This window comes from Atractosteus spatula, chromosome 11, assembly GCF_055471065.1.
Source record: "Atractosteus spatula isolate fAtrSpa1 chromosome 11, fAtrSpa1.hap1, whole genome shotgun sequence".
Taxonomy (NCBI): Eukaryota; Metazoa; Chordata; class Actinopteri; order Semionotiformes; family Lepisosteidae; genus Atractosteus; species Atractosteus spatula.
The window spans coordinates 37,519,762-37,544,639 of record NC_142716.1 but is presented as its reverse complement, the minus strand read 5'-3'; the positions used below and the strand labels follow the sequence as shown (position 1 = coordinate 37,544,639).

Sequence of the window (24,878 nt, the reverse complement as noted above, 5' to 3'; positions counted from 1 at the left end):
CATGTTGGAAATGCCTTCTCGACACAAAACACCATTCGCATACAAGTAAAGGAAAACAATCTCTTCGCCATTGAAAATTAGAAAGGATTTTTGAGTATCAATGGTTTTGAGTTCATTCACACATTCCCTGCTGTAATTATGTGTACCTAACCCCCACTCTTTGAAATGTAATTGGACGCCTGTAATACATTCAATAATTTAGAGGCTGTTTAACACTCCCTCCAGGGAAGTGTTACCCTTCAAATATCTTTTATGAATAAAATACAATACCATAATTTCTATCAATATTCAAGACTACAATTACTTAGTTTTACAGCTATACAGTGTCCCTGAAAGTACTTACAGCATTGAATGTACCTCCCAGTCCTTCCAGTAAAGATGATCAGATGTAACTTACAGGTTTTATACAATCAAGAAATTTCAGGGTAATTAACTGGTTATTTTCGTAAGAGATATTCCATTTATATATCTGTGATTATGTGTCTGTAATTGAGCAAATCTTAATCTGCTCCAGCTGTATGCATACACTGTAGCACCTCAAGACATTCTTTTACTACACTTGTATTTTTTCCTCTTTTTTCCTTGATATGCCCAGGTCCTGCATATTTAAGTTTCCATTTGCTGAGAGTTATCAGTGTTCAGGAACACTAAATTCTATAGGAGTTACAGTGTTGCCTAAGCTTTAAAGGGAGAGTGAAAAAAAATCCAGAACAATGCCTTAGCAGGCAGCTTGGTGTGCAAAGCTTAATTTAGCTAAAGAAGAAAAAAACAGGGAGCTTAATGCATATTATAATTAGAAGAGCAGAATTCAAAAGCTCAAATCTCCATATAAAAGGCAGATAAACCTGTATCTTAATGAGCACTGAAGCAATTTAAATTTTAAAGAAATTGAAAACTTAAAAAAGACACATCCTTGTGTGTGATTTGTCAGCAATGCTGGTGAATTAAGCATTCACGTTGGGCATTTAATTAGGGGATTAAAAAATTAAAAAGCAGCTGTGTCAACACACATATGTCATCCACAACCTGAAATTTATATTTCTGTTTTTATACCACAGACTACTATTTGGACCTTGTACAAACCCAGATTTTGAATCATTAAGCTCAGGAAGAACTCATTACATTAAAATTGAAACTATCGCATTGAATTATAGTTTGGCTTTATCAACTAAAAATAGCATGAAAGACTTCTTACTATAATTTCTCACATCAGGGATGTTTTGAATTAATTAAAAGTATGCTGTCAAACCTGGATGAAATGGCTTCTTAAATGTGGCTTCTGCAGAAAGCCTCACCTTTTAAAACTAATTAATGTGAAGGATGTTTAAAGTGCAGATTATCTGCACTTTATCTGCACAGAATTGTTTAGCTACTGAGTACGCAAAAGGATTTCCTTTTTAACCAATCTGACAGCCAAACAAACCCCAGCACCTTTTTTGTGAGAAACAATCCCAGCAACTGTCCCACAATGAAGCGTTAAGTCATTACCATACTTTACTGCTGTCCTCCTACTACACAGCTATCTCCACACAATAGCTTCATTTAGTAGTTTCAATTCACTGAATTTAATGGAGATTGTAACAGATTTTATTATAATATCAAAGTCTTTAACCAACCACTGGACCTCCAACACATAGAAAAAGTAAATTACAAAAAACTTCAACTTCAGACTTCTAGGTCAGTCAACCTTTTCTTTTTAAATGTTGAATTTTCATTACTTTGAATCTTTTAGGGGTTTTCCTGTACTTCGCCTGCTGAGCAGTTGCCTATTTAAAACAGTACATACATGTTATGAAGTGTAAAGACTTGAAATAAAGAAAATGTTCTCTGTAGATGATTACGAGTCCCGTTGGTTTCCTGAAGCAGGACTGAAAAGCAATTACGAAACCTGTCAAAAAGGGAAAAAGAGCGGAGGACTATCCCTGAACATGGGAACTTTTAAATATGTAAATCCACACGCACCAAAGAGGAACCCATTCTCGCGAAGTCAGTTCAATATCTGCTGCTTACAGTGAGCTCCACCCCTTGGAGAGACAGAGACAATTGAGGCTCACAGCATGTCCACCAGTTTGAAGGCACCCTCCTGCTTGTTGGGGATGATGTTGATGAATGTCTTATAGAGGACAGTCCCTTTGGGCAGTTTGCAGATCACCTTCGTGGCCTCTGGACTGCGCGGCGGGGGAACATACACCTCCTTGGTGTATCTGACAACGCCATCCTCCAAGGCATACAGAGTGTTGTTGCGGCCTATGCCAACCTTCAGCAGAACAAACACAAACAGATGTATAGCAGGGCAATTATCACTATCCATGTTGTATTTCTTAAAGTAGGTTCTGATTACCGAATAAAAAATGTTTCTGTTGTATGTGTTTTGTGGCTAAGAATTAAATTTCTCATTAATCATGGCTTTAATAGTCCGTAATACACTAATCTACTCCTTCGTTGAGGGACATGTGTTTCATATTTATCACTTAACTTTATGCAACCAATTTCACCTAATAAAAACGTCATACAATTTTACGTTCTTCAAACACCTATATCCATTCATCCATCAGCAAAGCATTTCATCCAATATAAAAACAATTGATTACATTTGATCCTGGGTGCCAACGCATCAAACGTTGTGTTGCTAGGATGTTGCCAGCATGAACAAAGTTGCCTGACAAAAGAATGAAAAAAGAAGAAAACAATTAAGAAAATATGTTTATGGGGCCAGTGATTATTTTCACAAACACAGCTGGCATGTTATAGTAAAGATAATACCACCTCTTGTCCAGTACTGTCTCAGCACAATGTAGCATCAAGCTAAGGTTGCGGCTAGAAGAGTTATTAGAGGGGCCAGTCAGTTGAGACATAAAACCAAGTTCCTGACTTCCCATGTTTATTAAAAATCCCAGATCATTTATCGAAAACCATAGTATTTAACCCTGGCGTCCTGGCCAAATCTCCCCTAGTCTTTACTAATCATGGCCTCCTTATAATCCACATCTCTGAACTGGCTTCATTACTCTGTTCTCCTCCCCACTGATAGCTGATGTGAGGTGAGTGTACTGGCGCACTCAAGCTGCTGTCACATCATCCAGGAGGGGGCTACACATTGGTGATGGTGGAAGGGAGCGCTTTGAGTGAAGTGTCCAGAAAAGCGCTATATAATAAGTATGACTATTCTTATTAAGCTATTACCGTGATCATTTTAACGGTATTTCATTAGTGCATCAAGGAACTTTCAATCAAATCCACTTCCATTTCAGAGAACATTAAATTGGACAAAAGAATAGAAGAGAAAGTCACCGGCTTTTTATAGTTCAAAAAATGTCTGTCACTGTCACTGCAGGAAAAAGAAAACTGTCTGTTTATATATCCACATTTTACAGTTTGAGAATGTTTTAGTTGGCGTTTTATACCATCCATTTTTTTGAAGCCATATCGACGGCCCGGACTTTTTCCGCCGACGTTTTTCGAGCTTCCGCCGGCCTTTTTGGACGCACACCTCGCAGGCACAGCTAAGGGCTGTTGAGACAGCAGCAGCCCTGAAACAGGACGAATGTCCCTGTCAGTCACAGGCAGTCAATGCAGCGCTTCAATCTCGCACGACCGAGAAAGGAATGATAACAACAGTATTATTATTATGAATAATAATTTGTTTGCGCGAGTCTGATTTCAACGTCGCCTATGCATGAACTGCAACGAGTATACGAAGCTACACATAATTTACACAGCGACAACTGAACAGGAGCGCTACATCAGTGGATTCGGAAACCTAGCTCTACGGAGAATAATGTGGCGACCAGAAGTGGAAATCATTTAAACGAATTATTCGTTTGTGTAGTTACCCAGAAAATCTAAACCTTGTCCATCTCTTATTTTTACTATAAAGAGAACATGACATTAGTTTTTTACACTATTGCTTATTTTATACCTTTTAAATAACTGTTTAAAAACGAAAACAATGCATTTTCTTTTCTTTCTGTTACATATAAAAATGTGAACAGAATTCATTTCAAACCAAAGAGAACAATTTATGTAATACTACTTCGGCATCTTCACATAACTCATTGTATGTGTGAGCATACATTCACCTCTGCTTAGCACAAATTATAAGGGAGTCATAAATAACTGCTCTGAAGAAATAAGAAGAAATGCATGCATTCACCCGTTCTCGATTTAAGTAACAAGGACAACAGCGCAGCCATGTTCAAGAATCCTCTGAACTTCGACCTTTCCCATCATGCCTGTTAGACGTCACAGATTTCCCGTCATGCCACAGTGTCGCGGGAAATCCAGGCATGTCAACAAAAGCCTGTATGGATTCCTTCAACCAGGTAATTAAATGGATTCCCTTGGATTAGTTAACTATCTTAATTAATTGGTATAAACGAGACAAAAATGACAGTCGTTATTTTATCTTGGAAATAAAACACCAAAATCAGCAAATTTAAGGGGAGTTATTTTATTGCAATAGCAAGAGAAACGTAAAATGCTTTAATGACTTTCCGATTATATAATTATGTTAAGTGCAGTGGTATCTGGTTTCTCTTGCACTGTTTACCGAACTTCCGATTGCTACATTGCACGGAAGATGAAATCATGCCGTTTTCGATCTTTACGTTACTGCAGACAGAAGTTACAGTATAAACTCATGCAAAATGCTTTGCTGGCTAATAATTGTAAGTTGTTCTTATCAGGGGGTGTAATTTTCCATAACTATTGCAATGGTTTTTTTAATTACGTACTGCTTCGGATTTTCATTTATATATAGAAATTCGAGAAATATACATCCATTCATGATCAGAAAGCAGCTTATCCCTCTTTAGCGTCGCAGCAGAACTAACGCTCTTCTAGACTAGGGAGTTCAAACCCTGGTCCTGGTGACCCACAGTCTACTGGTTTTGTTGAAGCCGAGCTATTTGCTTTATTGCATACTTAATTCCACCACTAAGCTGCTTGAGTGGAACTGCGAACTTTGCAACCGGTTTCATTCTGTTCTAATGAAGGAGATCTTGTTTCTTAGATCAATACAATAGTTACAGTAATTAAAAGGCAACCTCCAATAGGTTTAGGAATCAAAACCAATTAAAGAGTTCAAATTAATCATGTTATTGAGCCAATTAAGAATTAAATTATGTAACAGGAAGAACAGTTGGACCGAAAGCCAGCAGGTGTGGGCATCCCTAGTGCCAGGACTGGGAAACCCTTGTCCTAAACTGATCAGGCAGTGTCAGTTCTTTTAGTGAAAAGGCACAAAAAATCTGTCATACGGCTTTAAACTTATGGTAAAACAGACTTGACCTTAAATCACTCCATCTTTGCCAAGACTCAAGGTGTAGTGAAAATGGTATGTTCTGTTGAAATGTCACTTATTTACTAATTATTTACTGTTTAATTGTCGTCAACTGTGATTATATCAGAAGCCAATATTTAAAGTGCCATGCGGTTATACTATTTTATTATTTTGGTCAAGTTACATGGAGTTTGTTGGGCTCTTATCCCAGTTTTAACTGGGTCTTAAAACCCAGTTTTTCAAGTAAAAGGAGATTAATGTTGCATTATCAGAATTATTTTAATTATGTTTACACTTTATGAAATACAGATGGTTTTGATTTTTTTTTTAAATCCAAAGGAGGCATAAACCCAGTCAAGAGAAGTGTCGTGGTTTTATTGAATTTCCAACTATGGTCACTTTGTGTGTGTTCTTGGTCTACTGTACAGATTGTGCTCCGTCCTGATATTCGATTGGGCGGGGATGGGTGGGAGCAGGCAGAATTCTGAGCACAGTGACACTGACTCCAACACTGACCTCGACGACCTGCCAGTCTTCGACTTCCTGCAGCCAAGACCCACCCTTGCATGCAGGAGCAGTTATCCTCAGAAGCTGCTGGACGTGGTCATCCTTGACAGCTCGGACTCGGAGCCACCTGATCAAGATCCGGAAACCACCCTGCCTGTCGTGCTCCGTTCTGCTCAAGAGCGAGAGGTCACCATGATCAGCAGCGGGAGTGAAGAGGAGGAGGAGTTTGTGCCTCTCTTAGAGAGACTGAAAGGACATTTCAGAGGCACTGCATCTGCAGCCTGCCCTGTTCAATCTGAGCAGGACTCTGCAGGTGGCACTGTTGATGCGCAGTACTCTTCAAAATCCTCGGACCCCAGTTTTCCCCAGCTGCCTCCTCCAACTTCCACCACTGGCTTACAGCGAGCTTCTGTTTGGGACTTCTCTGATTCAGAGGAGGAAAACACAGCCCCAGATTCCAAGAAGCCTAATCTGGGACCTCATGGCCCTGAGAGACATAGCTTTCCCAGTTCAGTCGAATGGGCAGACAGAAACATTTCACCTCTCAGGAAGAAAGCAGTGAAGCACAGGCAGGAGGAGATAGATGAGGCCAGAGCTGTGGCTGTGGAGAGGAGGAAAGGCAGAGAGAGGCAGAAAGCCGAGAGGGAGAACCGCAAACGGGAGCTGGAGAGACAGAGAGCGGAGAGGAAGGCCTTGGCTGATGCAGTTAAAGCCCTGAGGCCCGAGGAGTGCATGAAGCATATGGTGGTCACCATTGATCCAGGCAGGTGTTGCTTCACACACAAAACACTGACATCACACAGGAAAGACTGACAAAGACAGCTTACGGGCTTAATGCCCTGCTTTTTGGTGCAGTGTGCTCTCAACAGCAGAGAATTTTGCAATTTACAAAAGAGATTTAATGATAAGGAAACAAAAAATTGTTGTGTAGCAGTTTGATAGCATTCATGTTCTGCAGGCTGTGCGTACAACTGGGTACCTGCATAGGTGGGGGAGAACCTGTGATGGTCCCAAGTCTCATCCAGGGGGGAGTCCTGATCTCTCAGTCCGCCACATTCTAACTTGGGATGAGCTGTGGTGCGATTGTGAATTCGGGGAATGAAAAAAATGGAGGGGGTGTGACAAAGCACACAGAACATGGAATCTTTAGTCCACAGACATAGAAGATAGGAAATTATATTTAAAATTGTATATTCTAAAATTTAAATTTGAAATAGGGGTAGCATTGCTCAGGGTTCGGTTTATGGGTTCATTCCTGGGTTCAATCTATTTCTGGGGTGCTCTCTGCATGGAGCTTGTATGTTTTCTCCCCATGTTTGCATGGTCCAAAGACATACTGGTAGGTTAATAGGCTTCTGGAAAAATTGCCCTGGTGTGTGTGTGTTTATGTCTGTGTGTCCTCTGATGGACTGGTGTCCTGGCCAGGGTGTACTCCCCTTTGCTCTTATTGCTTGCCAGTATAGGCTCTGACCCCCCTGCAACACTATCTTTGATAAAGTGGTTAGAAAATGGACAGATGGAAATTTAAAATCTATTTTAAAATGCCCTTTACTGCCTTGCATACAGGATGTGAGAGTTTGTGTCTGTGTACAGCTCTGTTGCAGCTGGAAGGTGGGGGCAGTTTGCTGACGTCCCTCCAGGCTCTGGGCTGCAGCTGTGCTATTGAGAGGCAGGTGGTGGCCCGCAGTGTGACCTGGCGAAGGAGGCTGCCCTCCTCACAGGTGAGTGTGATCACTGCAGGACAAGGAATGACATCCACTCCTTGTGGAGAGTGGAAAGAAAGTCTGCCGGAGAACAGGTAAAAGACCATCTGCTCAGGAAAACAACATTGTAAGATGGAGCAAATAAAAAGAAATCGAAGGCAGCGATTAAAATGTACATCATTTCAGAAGACTTTTCATGCTCCCGAAGAAGGTGGTTGTTTAAAGAGACATAAGAACCTGCCAACCAAGAAGATGCTGCATGTCCAGGGTTATAACACAAGAATACAAATATTAAAAACGTGAGGAGGCCATGTAGCCTGTCTTTCCTGTTTAGTTGCCAGTAGCAAACGATCTCATCCTTGCTTTTCTTTGTGCAAAGTAATGCTTTCTGATTTCAGTCCTGTAAATCAGGCCTGCCCAGCTTTATAGTCTGCATTGACTGTGGGTATGTCTGATTTGATAGGGCTTGACTGGAGAGCTTGATTGCGTTTCCGAACCACACGCTGTGATCCATGTGCCAGTGGAAGACTTCATTCGCATGATCCACAGCACCAGTCAGGTATGGGAACGCAGCAGCAGAGCCGTGGCTCTTTGGACAGGCAGACTGGGAGGCCTGTCCCGCTGAGAGTTTTGGTAGAAGCATGGCTGTTGGGAATATTACAGTTGTTACTGCTTTGCCAGTTAATTGTCAGTGGGTTTGTTTTCCTAACATAGTGCTGTGTTTTATGATCAGGCCTTTGTGATGAGAATTAAACACATTTAGAAAATGCTCCATTAAGGTTATAAGCTTGTATTTTAGATCTGTATTCTTATTTATAAGAGAATAAAGCTTCCGTGTCAGGATATTAAAAGACTTTTTCAGAAAGATTTATAATCATAGGAAGGTCAAAAACTCTAGAAATCAGAAACAATACATCGCCAATACAATGCTATAGATATAGTAACACTGAATATTTAGACATTGGTAGGGCAGTGTCAGATTCTTTTGATGGTTTTATTTATAAATGCAAAAACATGAAACTAGAAATGCAACGTAATAAAAACCAACTTAAATGACAACTTGAATTGTGAATTTTGAACATGAATTTTATTTTGAATATATGTGAATGAGACTAAATGGGATTTGAGGTGGTGTGATAAAGCAGTACTCTCTCCAAAGGTCCAGAGAGGTGCTGTCTCTGGCTGTGGGCCTACGCTGATCTCCTGGAGTCACAGTATTGTGGAGCAAATCACTGGCAGCATCCTGACACTGGCTGTCATCGACCTGGAAAAATACTTCAGGTGACGACTGACCGACTGGTCCTCTTCTCTGCTGTCCTCTGTGGCCTTTATTTAGGAGCTTTTCTCATAAAAGACAAGAGTTTCTGAGTTTCAAATTTCAAGTTTGAAGAGTTCTGTTCACCTCTTAAATTAAAAAGCAACAACAAATGAAGTTCAGGCATATTTAAATGTAGAATTGTTATCTACACAGAATTGTTATAGCTCAATCTTGTTTACAAGTATTACAATGTAGTTTTTCCAATTATCTAATCATGTGAAAGTTGTTTTATTTAAAATGTTTAACATATGATTGGGATCAATATAAAAAAATGATATTTGGTTATGTGAACGTGCTTCTTGTGCTCTAAGATATTGCAATTTCCTCCCACAGAGCTCTGATTAGTGTTTGTAGTTCTCCTGCAGTCATTGTCATTTTATCCAATCCAGACACACACAGTCCAAATAATTATTCTGCACAGCCCTGCGACGCAAAGAAAAAACAATTTTACACACGGTATTGAAAAGAAGAGACCCATTCTCCCAGATGGTAGAAATTTTAAGAAATGTTGAAAATAATATTCATTTACTTTTAACATCTCTGAATAATAGTTTGTGTCCACTCTGAGCTTCAGTGAAGCTTTACCATGTTTATTATTCACTTTAAAAAATACTATGAATATGAAAAAAGGCTTTGGGTGCAAGTGACATTTTTGTTCGCATCATGTTTTTTAGCAGGTGGGTGGGAGTATCAAGGTGCCATGGCACTTGGAATTGCTGTCTTATAACTCAATTGTCTTGGGTTTGATTCTGGACTAAGGTGTTGCTGTGGGGAGACTGAATGTGGACATTGCACTGGGAGTGTTTATGCTCTGGAACATATGATGGAACAGAATGTTTCAATCCCCCAGAAAACCGTGGAGCACAAAATGATTATTTTATCTAATTCTTAGCTCTTGTGGTACTTGAAAAGTACTGAGCCCTGTCGCTTGACTTATTAATAGCCGCCCACCCTGTCTATAGGTCCCAGAAGTCCAAGAACCAAAAGAAGTACCGAGATGCAGTGCTGGGTGAGGGCCAGGAGGGAGGTAGTAAGCGCAGAAAGAAGAAAGAGGATAGCAAACAGCTCGTAGAGGTGTCCCGGGTGGATGTGGAAGAGGCAGGTCAACTCTGATCTTGTTAGTTGTTAGTGTAACCAGGTGTACTCGCCATTTTTAGATGATATGCATGTACTACCTTAGATATTTTCATTTGTAAGACACATTTCCAGACTTTTATTGACTTTTCATGTTTACTCATCCTCTGCGGACTTGGTATCTTTCCCAGATGATTTTACCGTTGTTCCTAATTTTCTGTTTGCACACATTTGTTTAAATGGTTACTGCGACAGAGTTATTGAGAGATGCATTGTTTAAGGAAACAGAGGAAATGTTTACAGATGCAAATAACTCATCAGTTCCTGATGTGAGAGATGAATAACATGGATAATGTAAGATGTAGCAGGGTTTCTGCTTTTATGTCCAAGGTGAGATGTGTTAATCAGTGCGAGGTTGTGTTTCCTTCTAACCCTTGGCAAGTGCACGGGGCAGTACTGTACTTCAGAGAAGGATAGGCTCTCTCTCAGGCTCATTCATTTTCTTTTTCATCCCTTTTTTTAGGCTCTAGTTGACCTGCAGCTGCATTCAGAGGTTCAGGTTCGCTTCCTGGAATCCTGGAAGGAGTTTTCTGATTATATTGCAATGTTCACCAAAGCAGTAGCAGAGGCACCTTTCAAGTAAGTACTATACAATTGGTGCTTCCATATTCAAAACCCAGCATGATGGTACCAGAAAATTCCTTTTATAACTTTATGGACTTTGTTGACTATATGGACTTCACACAATAACCACTGCAATTAAAAAACCTCTCATGAACTTTGTGCAGGTCACTGCAACCTCATTTTGGGAGGTGCTGGAATGTGCATGATGTTGTGTGTGTAATGACGTGCCCTACAGGAGAGAGCGGGACCAGACAAGCTTTGGCTTTTACCTGGAGAGCGAGTGGGCCGGGGGCCACAGGGTGGAGCGCACTGGGAAGGGGCTCGTCCAGGTGTGGAAGAGGCAGATTCAGCAGCTGAACCGGGTCAGCCCCGAAATCGCCAGCGCCGTCCTGGCAGCGTACCCATCGCCCCAGCTGCTGGCCAAAGTGAGTGTTCCTGATTGAGAGGGGATCGTCTTACAGCCCACCCCTCCATTTTTTAAAACATATATTAGTGGTTTCAGTGATTTTAGCCAAAACTTCAAGAAATTTTCAAGTACAGGTTGTTTTGTGAACAATTTTCCATCATTTAATAATACTAAGTTTTTCTCTAATTAGTTATTGACACTTTGGTTGTAAGATTAATCAATTAAGCAATTGCTGTCATCTGTTGTTACAAATTTTTGAGGGGTAACTTTCAAACACTACTTTATGCTGGGGCCAAATTGAAAACAGTACACAGAATTCCATCATGAGTGAAAAAGGTCTTTAAATGTAACATCAATAATGTGTACAGTGGTGGATTAAAAGTTTGATGGCAATATAGTCCTTGGCTGCTGACATAGGTTCCCCTTTTCCAGCTGTTTCACTATTGTTTTTTGTTAACGTTTTGATTGTTTAATAATATGGCACAAACAAAGTACATAATCTGTGTTTATGAATAATGCAGCAAGTGGAAAAACTCCCAATCCCAAATTCCCAGGATGGCATCTCACCCCATACTCACAAATGCACATCATCAAAAGCCAGACAATACAAAATAGATAAGAGAGAAGGCACTGAAAACATTAGAGGAAGATGGACATAGCATAAGCATGGTAATATTTAGTACAATAATCACTATATTTTGTATAGACTGGATAAGGAAAAATATATGACCTAGGAAAGAGAATATGCTACACTACATATAAAAGATAGTTACTCTTGATAGATTATTTATAGATGCTATTGTTAAATACCTTCAGGTACACAGAGTGGAAATTGTTGATACTAAAGATAAATTGGAGTAAATTTTTAAGGGGCCCAGTGCAGGAAAGCCATTTATAATTTCAAATGACAATTCATCCTCAGTAAGTCCTGCTAGCCTTGGTTCAAAGCGTTTACTGCAGAAGCACTTTCACTAGGGCCTTATGACCCCTGGGCACAATAAGGAAACCCATAATGCAGTTCAGGGGGTGACTATAAGGTGGTAGAATATTTAGTTAATTATAGTTATAATCATCATTAAAAACTAGTGCTTTCCAAAGGACTGTTTACTGCTAAATGAATTTTAAGGATCTACACATGAAAATTATTTTTCACCTTAAAATGGCAGTTTATTTGAACTAGGATCAAAACTTATGAGCTAAACTTCATTTTTGTTAAGGCCACCTCATAGAGGATAACTATAGCAGTTTTTACAAACGCAGTCATTCAGATGTTGAGGGGATGGACACTGAGGGTTTTGCATTAAAATCCTTAAAGATGCACTTTGTGTTCAACAGCGATTCGCGATTTGATTTGATTTGATTTTGTATTTCTTAAGGCCTATCAGAAGTGCAAGACCGAACGTGAGAGGCACAACCTTTTGTCGGACATTCTTGTCCGTAGAGGGGAGGGAGTGACCTCGACGTCACGCCGCGTGGGCCCGGAGCTCTCCAAGCGCATTTGCTTACTGATGACGTCACCTGACCCCAACTTATCTCTGGAAACTACAGGCTGAGGGCAAACACGTGTCTGCAGAGTTGAAGATGGAATCCAAGTTGTGTTCAATCCTGATAACAATCGTTTAGCAGACACTTTTAGGCAGGGTGATTGTTAGGAGCAAACAAAGGGGGCATTAACAGATACATACAGATACATCTTAGATAAAAAATCAAGATACCCAAACATTTTTATTGGGTTTAAGTGATACAGTAACATTTTTAAAAAAGTAAAAAAGTCTTAAAAAAGTATTCCTGATGGAAAGTGCTATTTTCAACCCAGCTGCAGATAGATGTACCTGGCATTTGAATTTGCCATTGAATCAATAAGGAACAAGTAATAATTGAGCAAGTGATACCAACACCTTTCTTTAATTCCCACATCTTAGAGAGCAAACAGGCTTAGCCTATGTTTCCACTCGTTGATCATAGGTATAAAATAAAACAATTTAACAGAAATTATTCACATTAACCTGTGCCTAGGTATTTATTCTGAAAGGTTTGCTTTCTCTGTCCCTTGAAATCAAACAGCACCCCTGTAATGCAAACCTGTAGTTTGTCCTGTCACTTGTTGCTAATTATTATGGATGTTCTAGTAACAAGTTCCTATCACTCATGAGTAATGGAAGTATTCTCTAATTTTTGTCACTGTTTGGTTGTAAGATTCATCAATTAAGCAATTGCTATTACCTGTTATTACATAATTTTAGGTTTCACGAGCAGCTACTTTCAAACACTACTTTAGGCTGAGGCCAGATTGAAAACAGTACACAGAATTCAAGCATGAGTGAAAAAGGTCTTCTCTAAACGTAACATCAATAATATGTACAGCGGTGGATTTCTTTACTTCTTCTATTAAAAGTTTGATGGCAATATAGTCCTTGGTGCTGGCATAGTTGCCCTTTTTTCCAGCTGTTGCACTGTTGCTCTGAGGGCCTGGCAGAATATAGCTGTACAGTAATTACAAAGGTTCATATTTCAGTTTCTTTGCAAGTTCAGTTTTTTATCTGTTTGTCTCTTACTCAGCAAGATGACTGGCAGGGGCGTCAGTTCTTCCACAGTAACTACTGTGATACATACTCCTGAAATTGCTAATGTCACAAATATTTATGTAGATGTACTAGTGGTGTGTTTTATTTAAATGATGAAATAAAGTCAGTTTTGAACAGTTTTCATTTTGTTTTGATAATTTTCTGGACATCAAAAAATAATATTTTTTCATAATAGAAATAATTGTTTTAATAAGTTGTCAACAACAGCAAATGCACAGTGGAAAATGAAATAGATAGATAGATAATACTTTATTAATCCCGTAGGGAAATTGATGTGTTACAGCAGTCCAGCCCAAGACAAGCAAAACAGACATCAGAATAGTTATAAAACAAAAGACAAACAAAATAAATAAATACATAGGTGTGTGCAAAATGTGCTGATCATAGTCGCTGTAAAAACAATAAAATATGTGCAAAATGTGCATAGGTTTATACAGACTGATTGTCCAAAAAGTACAATGGAGTAAACATGCTGTCCATAGAGGAGCGAATGAAGGGCTAACAGTCCTAGCCTAGGGCAGCGTTATACACCCTGACAGCCGCCGGGAGGAAAGACCTGCGGAAACGTTCCCTTGAACACCGTAGCTGGAGCAGTCTATTGCTAAATGTGCTCCGCTGCCCAGTAACAGTCCCATGAAGCGGATGAGAGGTGTTGTTCATGATGGCTGTGAGCTTGTTCAGCATTCTCCTCTCAGCCACCACCTCCATGGGGTCAAGGCTCATCCCCAGCACAGTGCCAGCCTTCTTGATGAGTTTATTGAGCCTTTTGTCATGATGCTGCTGCCCCAGCACACAACAGCGTAGAAGATGGCCGCCGCCACCACTGATTCATAAAAAATGTGTAGCAGTGTTCCACACACACCAAAGGACCTGAGTCTCCTAAGAAAATAAAGTTGGCTCTGACCTTTCTTGTACAGGGCATCAGTGTTACCAGACCACTCCAGCTTATCATCCAGGTGTACCCCTAAGTACTTGTAGGAATGTACGCCCTCTATGTCCTCACCCTGGATGGAAACAGGGTTCAGCGGAGACTTATTCCTTCGAAAGTCAAAAATCATTTCTTTGGTCTTGCGGGTGTTAAGCTGGAGATGGTTAAGATGACACCACTCCACAAAATTGGTAATCAAGCTCCTATATTCCTCCTCCCTCCCCTCTCTAATACACCCCACAATTGCAGAGTCATCCGAAAACTTCTGCAGATGACATGTCTCAGAGTTGTACCTGAAGTCAGAGGTGTAAAAGGTGAACAGGAATGGAGCAAGGACAGTCCCCTGTGGAGCCCCAGTACTGCTAACAATCTGTTCGGACACACAGCTCTGTAGCCGTACATACTGTGGCCTGCAGGTCAGATAGTCTATAATCCAGGACAGCAGGGGAGTGTCCACCTGCACCGCCCTTAGCTTATCTCTCAGTAAAGGTGGATGGATGGTGTTAAAGGCACTGGAGAAGTCAAAGAACATAACTCTCACAATGCTCCCCGTCTTCTCCAGGTGAGAGTTAGCTCTGTGTAGCAGATAGATGACTGCATCCTCCACTCCCAGGTGTGACCGATAGGCGAACTGCAGGCGGAATGTTTTTTTTAATGTCCGGATCCAGACCCTTTGAGGTGGGAAATTAAGCCCATGTGAGAATGAGGCTCTCAACCCTTCACTAATTACATAATTAATCAATGAATGCACCAAAGATGAACCTACAAAGAACAGAGGCTTTAATGAATTCTAGTGGCAGGTCAGGCAAAACTAAAACTATACTGATTAATGCTGGCCTGCCTCTCTTATGTTTGTGTAAGACATGCTTTTTTGTATAAATGCAATATTTTTGGCTATCTAGAGTATTATTCTTTTCTTCTTATTATTATTTTCTCAACCTTTTTTCCAAGATCTAGTGTACAAGAACTACTGAAATACATATCTGAGAAACTCTGAGTGATTGAAAACAGTTGCAGACCACTGGGAGAAAAACAGGGCAATGCTGCAACCTAGTGGTAATTTTACTAAAGGCACCTCTTCATTAACCTGGTAAATTGTTGTCCTGTTTATTAGACGACTGTCATTATGTTCTTGTCTTTCTGTATTTGATGCAATTGCTTGGACATGACCCCTATACCAAAGTCCACTTTTCTGAAACTATTATTAAAATCACAGCTGTGCTATACTCATTAGAGGAAAGCCCTAGAATTGTTTTTAGCATGATCTTTAAAAAGAAAACAAGCATGTGTTAAAGAGCTAACAGCTAAATTGATACAATTTAAAATAATATAGAATACAAATCTTAATTTTATATTTGCAGCCTTTTCTAATATTTTGTTAAATAATGTCATTCTAAAGTTTCTAAAAAATGGTTAGCAGTGGGAAGTAGTGCAGTGGTCAGTATTACTTCCTTGCAGCACTGTGGCCCTGGGATCAATTCCTGGGGTGCTGTCTGTGTGGAGTTTGTATGTTCTCCCTGTGTTTTGTGTGGGCTTCCTTCGAGGGCTCCTGTTTTCCCCCCCAAAGTCCAAAGACATGTAAGGTTAATTGGCTTTTAGGAAAACTGGCTCTGGTGTGAGTGTGTGCATGTTTGTCTGTGTGTTACCTGTGATGGACTGGTGTCCTGTCCAAGGTGTATCCTGCCTTGAGTCCATTGCACCTGTAACATTCAGTGGATGCACAGTGTCTTATATATTTTTTCCTCCTGAGATCTCACTTACATAGTTGAACAAGCTAATTAAAGGGGGAACTGCAGTCCTAATATCTCAGACTGGTTATTAAATCTCGGCAACAAAATAAATTCATTAACGGTACAGAAAAAAAAATACAAATTTTGAATTGAGCACAAAATCATGAACTTTGTGAAGGTACTGTAAGTCGCCATGTTGTTGCAAACCACTTGTCTCGCCACGAGCGAGAGAGTTCCCACAGATTGTGACGTGATGCGGCTCTTCCTGCTCGCTAGTCACTGTATTGACTAATGTAGTGCAATGTACCAGCAAATTAAATACAGTTTGTGCAGCAGACATTTCACCACAGGAAGTTTCCAACGTGATCTGCATGCAGAGTTAATGAGTAAGTTACATTTATCAACAAAACCATCTTGAAGTCGAGAGCAATATTTCTATTGAATTAAAATAGATATATTCACATGTATTCTATGTACTGCATTCAGATCTATTCATGTATTACAATGAAATAGGGCTGCTTCACTTCACTGGAAGGTTTATTGACTTGTTCTGAGTAGCAGAATACGGTACTGCGCATACCTGGAAATTTAATCTATGTAAATTGGAGGTTTTACAAGTTACTGTGTACATTTTACTTTTATTGTGGTTTAAAATGCAATCATCAACGCTGATTCTCTCAAATCCTGAAATATAAAAATACTGTAACTCTGCAGTTCCTCTTTAATTGCATCTAAATCTAATCATTGCAATCTAAACAGGCTTCGTTGCATTTGTAGGTAGCTGTACCTTTAATGAAATGAACGACTTGATTAATGGGCAGTAAAGAGATTAAGGAATATTATATATTTATGTCTCTGTAAGAAAATATTGAGGTTAATTGTTTAATTGACTGCTCAGGTTGGAACAAAAAACAGAAGACTTAAGGTCTTCTGGACCTGTACATAAGAGCGCTGCTAACAATGTTAAATTAGGCTTACAGTAAGTAGTCTTAAGACAAGCACCCCCAATTTTCTGTAAGAAGTATAAACATGGGGGCAGCATGCTCAAGCAGGCAAAGGACAGGGACAGGTGCCAAACCATTTCTCAGCACTTCAAGAGGGATCGGGTGGAAAGCTCAATGATGAGCTTATTGATGCTGAAGGGCTGTTTATAGGATTTCCCAGTGGACCATCATGTAGTTTTGCAAAGCATTCACAGACAGTGAAATAGCAAAGCATTGTGCGTGTCGTTTAAATAAAGGAATCTTCAGTTGTAAAGACTGATCCTGAATCCTGATTTAACATACTGTCAAAGAAAAGGCTGTGTTTCTTAATGGTTGATCAAAGTAAAAACAGTTTGTGTGAAAGAGAGTTCTTTGATGAAGAAGAGATCAAGTCAGTTTGGAATGTGTGTTTACGACCAACCATAATTCAGCTGATGCTTAGAGCAGATCTGTTTCATCATTATTTGAAGGCTGAGGCATTGTACATTTTAACTGCCTTGGATTAAGCAGTGAAGACTGTGATTTAAGCAGAGGGAAACAAATCTGTACTGTCCAGAGTCAAGGAGCTCCTCTAGTTTGTTATGTTGGCTGCCCTAGTCATCTTATAACTATTAATGCAAAAACATCTTCACTTAAGACCAGCTAAGGTCAAGTCCATCTAGTTATATAAATGGGGACCAACAGGGCTGGAGGTAGGCCCTGTGGTGGACCGGTCCTGCCCAGGGTGGGGTCATGTGCTCTTTTTTTTCCCTCTTAAAGTGCCAGGAACTAGGATAAGGTTTAGCCCGATAGCCAAAGTGTGGCTTGGGTGTGGATCATTTCTTTAAATTCTCACTTTAAAGTAAAAATATGGTGATTGCAAGATCAGGCTTTAGTCTGTATAGAAACAAAGGCCATGTTGCCATGACAATGTATTCTGCTGTGTGTGGTGCATGCTGTAGTGAGTGAAATCTTTGATACAAGTTGAAAATTCACTAAATAATTATCTGAATGCCTCCAAAGAAGCCATCTGGAGTTGAATTTAGAAATCATAAGATGGGGAGAGAAGAGGAAAGAGGCAATGTTTTTCAGCAGTGGCAAAATTGGCTGACAAAGGCTGTTGTCTCACAGATGGTGCAAGCTCAACAGCAAGTTCAAGTTCAGTCGCAGAACAGGAGGAGGTTAGTGCTGTCAGTGCAACAACTGCAGTAGGCAATAATTTTTAAAGCAAGAATTCTGAATCTTGTGAATCTCGACATTCCACTCCACTGCTTCTGCAATACCAGGGTCAGTGTAAACAAGCTTCTTGAAACAATTTTGAGGTTAATGATACTGTTTTGGGGCGGCACAGTGGTGCAGTTGTTAGCATTGCTGCCAAGCAGCACATGTGGCCCTGGGTTCAGTTCCTGGGGTGCTATCTGCGTAGAGTTTGCATGTTCCACCCTGTTCATGTCGATTTCCTCCAGATGCTCTGGTTTCCTCCTGCAGCCCAAAAACATACTGGAAGTTTAATTGGCTGCTGGGAAAATTGGCTCCATGCGGGTATGTCTGTGTGTTTGCCCTGCGATGGAATTGTGTCCTGTCCAAGGTGTGTCTTGCCTTGAGACCATTGCTTCCCAAGATAGTCTCAATCTACCCTAAGACCCTGAACTAGAAGAAGCAGATAGAAAACGGATGGATGAAACTGCTTAGTTGGGATGGAATCTACGGTGCTGTTTAGTGGAACAGAAATTCCAAAATCTGCAGTCGGAAACACACAGATTTTGGTGACTGGAAATGTTTGAACCCCAGGACATGAAAACTTCTGAACTGGCTGGAGCATCTTCAAAGTTAAGATGGAGGACTTCTGAGATTGTGAAGCTTAGCAGTTCTTATGCTTTGATTCTAATTTTCTTTTTTTAGTTGATGTCTGTAGCCAGAATGTATTCAAAAACAATATTAATTTAATAAATTAGTCTTTAAATCACCAATAGATTTTGTGTATGTTACAGTATTAATGTGAATCCAGGGATTTCACAGAAACTCTAAATGTTTAAACAGGGATGTTAAAGTATTTACTTAAATATTTAGGGACTACAAATCCCTAGTTCTTGCTGTACTGTATGGCTAGGGATAATGCATATTAAGTGTGCATGCGTATGATCTTCCATGGTTACCTTTTCTTTCCAACTGATCAGTGCATGCCTCTGGATTTGCTTTTATACACAGAGGCATGGTGGTGCAGTGGTGAGCATTGCAGTTAATTGGCTTCTAGGAAAATTGGCTCTGGTGTAAGTGTCTGTGTCTGTGTATGCCCTGCGATGGATTGGTTGCCAGGAGGCTCTTGCTCCCCCGCCACCCTGAATTGGATAAAGCAGCTTGAAAATGGTGGGTGTTTGAACTGTAAAAAAATACCACATCTCCTCTTTTTTTTCCCCATGCAACCACTAACAGAGGACTGACAGACCATGTTGCCCCACTGTAGGTGCTTCCTCTGGGATTATGTAGTGTGTACACACCTGAGGCCTGATGGGACAAGAGCAGTCCGAGTCAGTACGTTTGAGCTGTGCCAAAAGGCTGAACAGATGGTGTTTATTTGGCTCATTGGCAGTATGCCTTTATACAGGCCTTGTGAAACAGACAATTAGAATAGAATGAACGAACACGGTTCAAACTAGCAGTTCTCAACCCTGGGACTGGAGAACCCCTTTGTCTTTTGATTGTTGTTCCAGCTGAGGTCTTAATCAATTAGGCTAATTCATCTAATTGATAGTTGATTAAGTCTTTATTTATGCAATCATGAAGATGGATGGGGTGGAACCAGGTTTACCGGGTGGAGCTCAGTTGGCTAATTTTCTTTGCAACGACAGCAGAGCATTGCTGAAACCAAAGACTGAGGGCAGAAAGATTTTTTAAAAAGGTCCAGTCAATTAATAAGTTCAATTACACAAATTAGTTAGGTTCACTGAAAAAAGCCCAGTTAGATTGAAAACAGGAAGACACAGGAATTGAAAACCTAATGAATGTCAGATAAGACGACATCAGTTGGCCAGTCTAGACTGTTTGGTAGTCAGCATTTAATTGAGCCAAAGATCTCATCCAACAATTTTATGAAGGAAGCTAAGGTATTGGCTTCAACCCCATTGCTGAGTAGCTTGTTCCATACTCCCACAACCCTTTATGTAAAGAACCATTTCTCGTTCTTAGTTCTAAATGTACCGTGTAGTTTCCACTGAAAGCTAGTCTAGTCAACAAGACAGGATATATCATTCCAACCATTGTCTAACCTCTTTATCCAATACAGGGAGCCACAGCTTGTCCTGGCAAGAAATAGTCACAAGGCAGGGTACACCCTGCATGTAATGCCAGTCCATCGCAGGGCAGACACAGACACAATTGCACACACACACTCACATCAGTGCCAATTTTCTCAGAAGCCAATTAACCTGCTAGCTTGTCTTTGTACTATGGGGAGAAACCAGAATACCTGGAGGAAACCCATGTGAACAGGAATTGAACCCAGGGCTCCAACGCTGCGAGGCAGTAAAGCTAACCACTGTGTCACCATGGTGCCCAAAATGAGATACAGTAAATTTTAATTTCAATACACACTTTATGTGAACCAACATGACAACATTTAAGATTGATATTGATGGCAGGTGGTTACTTGGCTATCCTTTGAAACAATTTGCTCAGTCTGGGCACTGTAACTATGGGTCTAGTGACTTTCTTTAAGTAGGAGTTGGCAGTGCTGCTTTCAAAGCATTACCTTGGCACAAAATCAAGAGAGGATTTCTGCCTGTGTCAAAGGTTGTTTAACAAGGCATTAAATGTACTCATGGATGAGTTGCAAGTCCTGTCCATGTTTCAAGGCACTGTTTGACTTTGATTAAGACTTTCTCCAGGAGCTGTAGACACACTTTCCCCCATTTTCTCTAAACATGCTGAAATCACATGTATGTGAACACTGCAAGCAAGAAAGAAGCATCATCAGGGTAATGCAGTGTTGTATAGGGCTTTTTGTTGGCTGCACTCAGCAAAAATGTCTGTCTTTGTTTCTTCTAGGCCCAGACGTGAGGCAGAACATCTGTGAAAATATAAAGCCCTAAATGTCTGTTATGTCTCTCTATGTCTTAGCTTATTGCAATTTCTAGTCTAAGAACAAAAGAAAAATTAAAAATGAGATTAACAATTTGGCCCATCTAACCTGATTGGTGATTGATAGATAATTGATCCGAGGATGTCATCCAGCCATTCCTTGAAAAATGTGAGGATATCTACTTCAGCCATATGATTGTGTAACCTGTTCCATACTTCTACAACCCTTTTAATTAAGAAATGCCTTGTGATCCATCTATTTTCTAACTGCTTTATCCAATATAGGGTTGCGGGGGAGCCTGAGCCCTTTCTGGCAAGCAACAGAGTGCAAGATGCCAATTTGAAATGCCTTGTGAACTCAGTTTTAGATGCACTTCCACATGGTTATCTCTTAAGCCCTCCCTGTATTGCTTACAAATGCAAAGGAAATGCCTGGTAAGGGCACTTAATAATTAATCAGATCTTCCAGTCATACTTTGAATTTGTCATTGTTTACTGAATTTGGTGCAGATATAATTTCATTTATCCCAAACAAAAAATATAACAGAACAAACTTTTTTCCACCTTGTCTGAGAAAACATATCAAATATTAATATAACAACATTTCTATGAACAAAATGTTTCTGGGATCCCTCAGCCAAATACATCAAAATTACAGACAGCAGAAAATGTTATCCCCAATATACAGTATAACTTCCTGTATCCGATAGATTGGCTTATCTACCTTCAAGATGAGACTAACCACAGTGTTGAATACTGACTCTCCCAACAGAAAGTATAATTATCAGAAAAAATGGTGTGAAAGGTGAAAGGCCAGCATGAAAGATATTCCCTCTGCACATGGTTTTCCATATTTATACATGATTCCTGTGTATCTAATAGATTGTGCTGAGTTGTACACACAATATATTAATCTACAATACCTAGAACCATATCTGACCTGCTACTGAGTTTAATCATAGTTCTTTGAACTCTTGTGTGTGTGTGTGGCATCTTCATTTAAAGCTGATAGATGGAGTGGAATGATGTGTGCCAATGATCAATGAATGTTTGCTTCATATTATCCTACAGTACATACAAAAGCAATATTGCCGCTCTAGAATCATTCCAGTGAGGAGCCACTTTAAGGAATGTCTGACAATGAATGACAGGCTAAAAGAGCTAAAAAAAGTTTTATCTGGATAGGAGAAGACTATGTGGGGACTCGATGTAAGTTTTTAAAATCTGCAAAGTATTGACAAAGTCCATTGAACGTCTTCAGAATCAATCATGAAACTCATTGAAAAGTATGGGAAATAGCGCTTAAAACTTAAAACTGAGCACTATGAATAACCAATTTGTTTACAGTTGTTGTCAATTTGAATGTGGGCCCCAGAATTTGCCTGGTCCCAAGAATGTTCAATATAGGTATGGCTCCTGGTGTTAATTAAAAAAAATACTTGTAAATTATTTATATAGGGTACCAAATTTGCACTGAAGAAGTTGTAGACTGAAAGAAGAGTTGCTGAGTTTATCAGTGAGCATAGCAGGGCAGTGTATTTCCAGAACTAAGCGCATAAAAGGAAAATCCAGTGAAGAAGACAATTGAGTTAAGGGTCCAGCAAGCCTAAATAATTAAGAGCCCAGGTGGATTGAAAATTAGATGACTAAGGAGGTTCTGAAAGCAAGCCATGTGGAGGCCCAGTTGATGAGTATTTACCGAGAGAAAGATTAGTAATTACTCTGCTGTGCCTGAAGATGACACTCTTGTTCCACATTGTGTGCCTGCAGGAAAAGGAAAAAGGACAGCTCGGGTAGCTTTCCTGCAGTGCATTTATTTCTGGGTGTTAAAATATGTCCAGATATGTTTTTAAAGGTTACATCTCTTAAATAAAGCTCTTTGATTCTGTTTCTGCACTTCTATTGATCTGTTTTCATGGAGCCAATGGAATTCTCTGGCGTTCCAAAACTGCAATCTGTACACCATACAACTAAAACTAAAGTGAGGACAATATCACAACATGGCATTCCAGCCATATTAAGTTAACCCAGATCTGCTGAAACCTTTGCTAAGAAAGGATCAGCTAATAAGCATTCAGTTAGTACAGGCGGTTTTTTTACACAGTTAGGGTAGAGTTTATATGACTAATTCTGCCAAACGTTAATAGAGCCATTGGTGAAACATTCACAAAGTATGTAAGACTCAGCTAGCATGAAGACAGAACTGGAAACAACTGGAGACAATGTCAAACAAAGATTTCTGAGACATTGAACTTCAACCTCTTTGTTTTTTAAAAGCTTTGGTATGGCTGAGATTTTAGTACAGGTATCTGGCCATTAAATTTCATGAGCCACTTGAGGTCGCTAACTTTTTAGGAGGTGAAACAGCAAGGAAGGTGTTGTAACGCATACCGCCTCCATTGCTTGCAAGAGCTGAGCTGGCTTACCAGAGCGGTGATGTCACCGCCCTCCCCTGTGGATAGCAGGGGCTGCAGCCGGTGGGCTGAGGGGAGGTCTCTCTTTAGCTCAAGAGGCTGGGTCCCTGTTGAGTGACGCTGGAGGCCCGGGTTCGAGTCCCCGACGGTGGGGGGCCGACCTGATGCGGCAGCAGTCAGGGGCACCCACGTGAACCCCATAGCGTAACAGTATAATGAAGCAAATTATAATTATAAGTTTAATTAAGGATTCACTGAAGTAGCTGAGAGCTCACTTGTAGTTGAAAAACTCTGTTCTAACATTTATTTCTGCAGTGCTAGTCACAGGCCTGAGGATAGAATAAACGAGGAAGCAAATAAAAAATACACCAATATTTATGCTGTATGATGACCACATTATAGCTAACAGGAGCTTGATTCCAATTCTTACCTGACAGAAAAACACTTAAACGATTGTGCATTTACCCATCCCAAAAATATAGACCTTTCCAAACCTCCTGCGATTCTTCTTGCCATATCATCTTTATTACATATTAATATGTCAAAAGTGCTGTATGACTCCCCAGCTTCAGGTGGGTGTCTTTCTCTGCAAGGGTGGGGCAGAGTGGGTGTCTGATGCTGGTGGGCTTGTTCTTGCTGTCTTTCTTTGAGAGAAGCAGGGCCGGCAGGGGGTCTCAAGCATCTGTGTGCAGCTCAGCCTCACAGAAAAAGAAGCATTTCAAGCTGGAGGTCTCCCACGGCACTGCAGCGACACTGCACCTCGTGGTTAATTATGCAGCACAAATGTCCCTCCTTGACAGGCTTTTCATGCACCTCTGTCACATTTCAATCATGCCTTGGAAATGTTACCACCAAATAAAGCTGTAACTTTCCTGAGCCTCCTCTAAACGTACAAATGTTGCTGTTTTTTTCTCTGTCACTTTATTACTTAATGCACAAGCAAACACAAGGATTGGTTAATTTTTGTCAAGTGGCAAGTTTGCTATTCTCTTCACTAGACCCCTTTACAAGCTTTAAAAAGAGCCAGGGCACTGAGTTTCTTGCAAAACATGCTGCGGGTTCTCTGGGGTAAAGAGGGATCGGATTAAGTTCGACTGAGCTTTACAGTCTCAGGAAAGGCAGGACACAATTTTGCATGTAAGCTGAGAAATGATGCACCGGAACTTTAATGAGCTTCATTTCTGAACGTTTCACTGCACTTAGTTATTACTTACTGTATGTTCCACCTGTTTTTATGATGTCAAAATAACACAAATAAGCCATAACACC

The 24,878-nt window shown here is 40.2% G+C and overlaps 2 protein-coding genes across 2 annotated transcripts; one reads left to right on the top strand and one right to left on the bottom strand.

Moving 5' to 3' along the window:
* Positions 1–1,571: 1,571 nt before the first annotated feature.
* On the bottom strand, positions 1,572–4,235 carry mrpl27 (mitochondrial ribosomal protein L27). Its single transcript, XM_088927705.1, has 4 exons — positions 4,154–4,235; positions 3,405–3,530; positions 2,592–2,659; positions 1,572–2,257 (listed from the first exon to the last, which is right to left on the bottom strand). Exons 1-4 carry the CDS (start codon positions 4,191–4,193, stop codon positions 2,051–2,053), a joined length of 441 nt encoding a protein of 146 aa, XP_088783831.1. The 5' UTR covers positions 4,194–4,235; the 3' UTR covers positions 1,572–2,050.
* Positions 4,236–5,743: 1,508 nt separating this feature from the next.
* Positions 5,744–13,561, top strand: eme1 (essential meiotic structure-specific endonuclease 1). Its single transcript, XM_088928014.1, has 8 exons — positions 5,744–6,551; positions 7,382–7,509; positions 7,955–8,050; positions 8,651–8,772; positions 9,772–9,907; positions 10,407–10,522; positions 10,743–10,932; positions 12,290–13,561. The coding sequence occupies exons 1-8, from the start codon at positions 5,744–5,746 to the stop codon at positions 12,464–12,466; spliced, it is 1,773 nt and encodes a 590-aa protein (XP_088784140.1). The 3' UTR covers positions 12,467–13,561.
* Positions 13,562–24,878: the final 11,317 nt, after the last annotated feature.

Coding starts and splice junctions, on each gene's coding strand:
- mrpl27 (XM_088927705.1), bottom strand. CDS start 4,193: ATGGCTGCGCTGTTGTCCTTGTTACTTAAATCGAGAACGG. Junction 3,531..4,153: donor GTTACTTAAATCGAGAACGG/GTGAATGCATGC, acceptor GTCCTGTTTCAG/GGCTGCTGCTGTCTCAACAG. Junction 2,660..3,404: donor TGGCTTCAAAAAAATGGATG/GTATAAAACGCC, acceptor TTCTTTTGTCAG/GCAACTTTGTTCATGCTGGC.
- eme1 (XM_088928014.1), top strand. CDS start 5,744: ATGGGTGGGAGCAGGCAGAATTCTGAGCACAGTGACACTGACTCCAAC. Junction 8,051..8,650: donor TGATCCACAGCACCAGTCAG/GTATGGGAACGC, acceptor CTCTCTCCAAAG/GTCCAGAGAGGTGCTGTCTC. Junction 9,908..10,406: donor CCCGGGTGGATGTGGAAGAG/GCAGGTCAACTC, acceptor CCCTTTTTTTAG/GCTCTAGTTGACCTGCAGCT.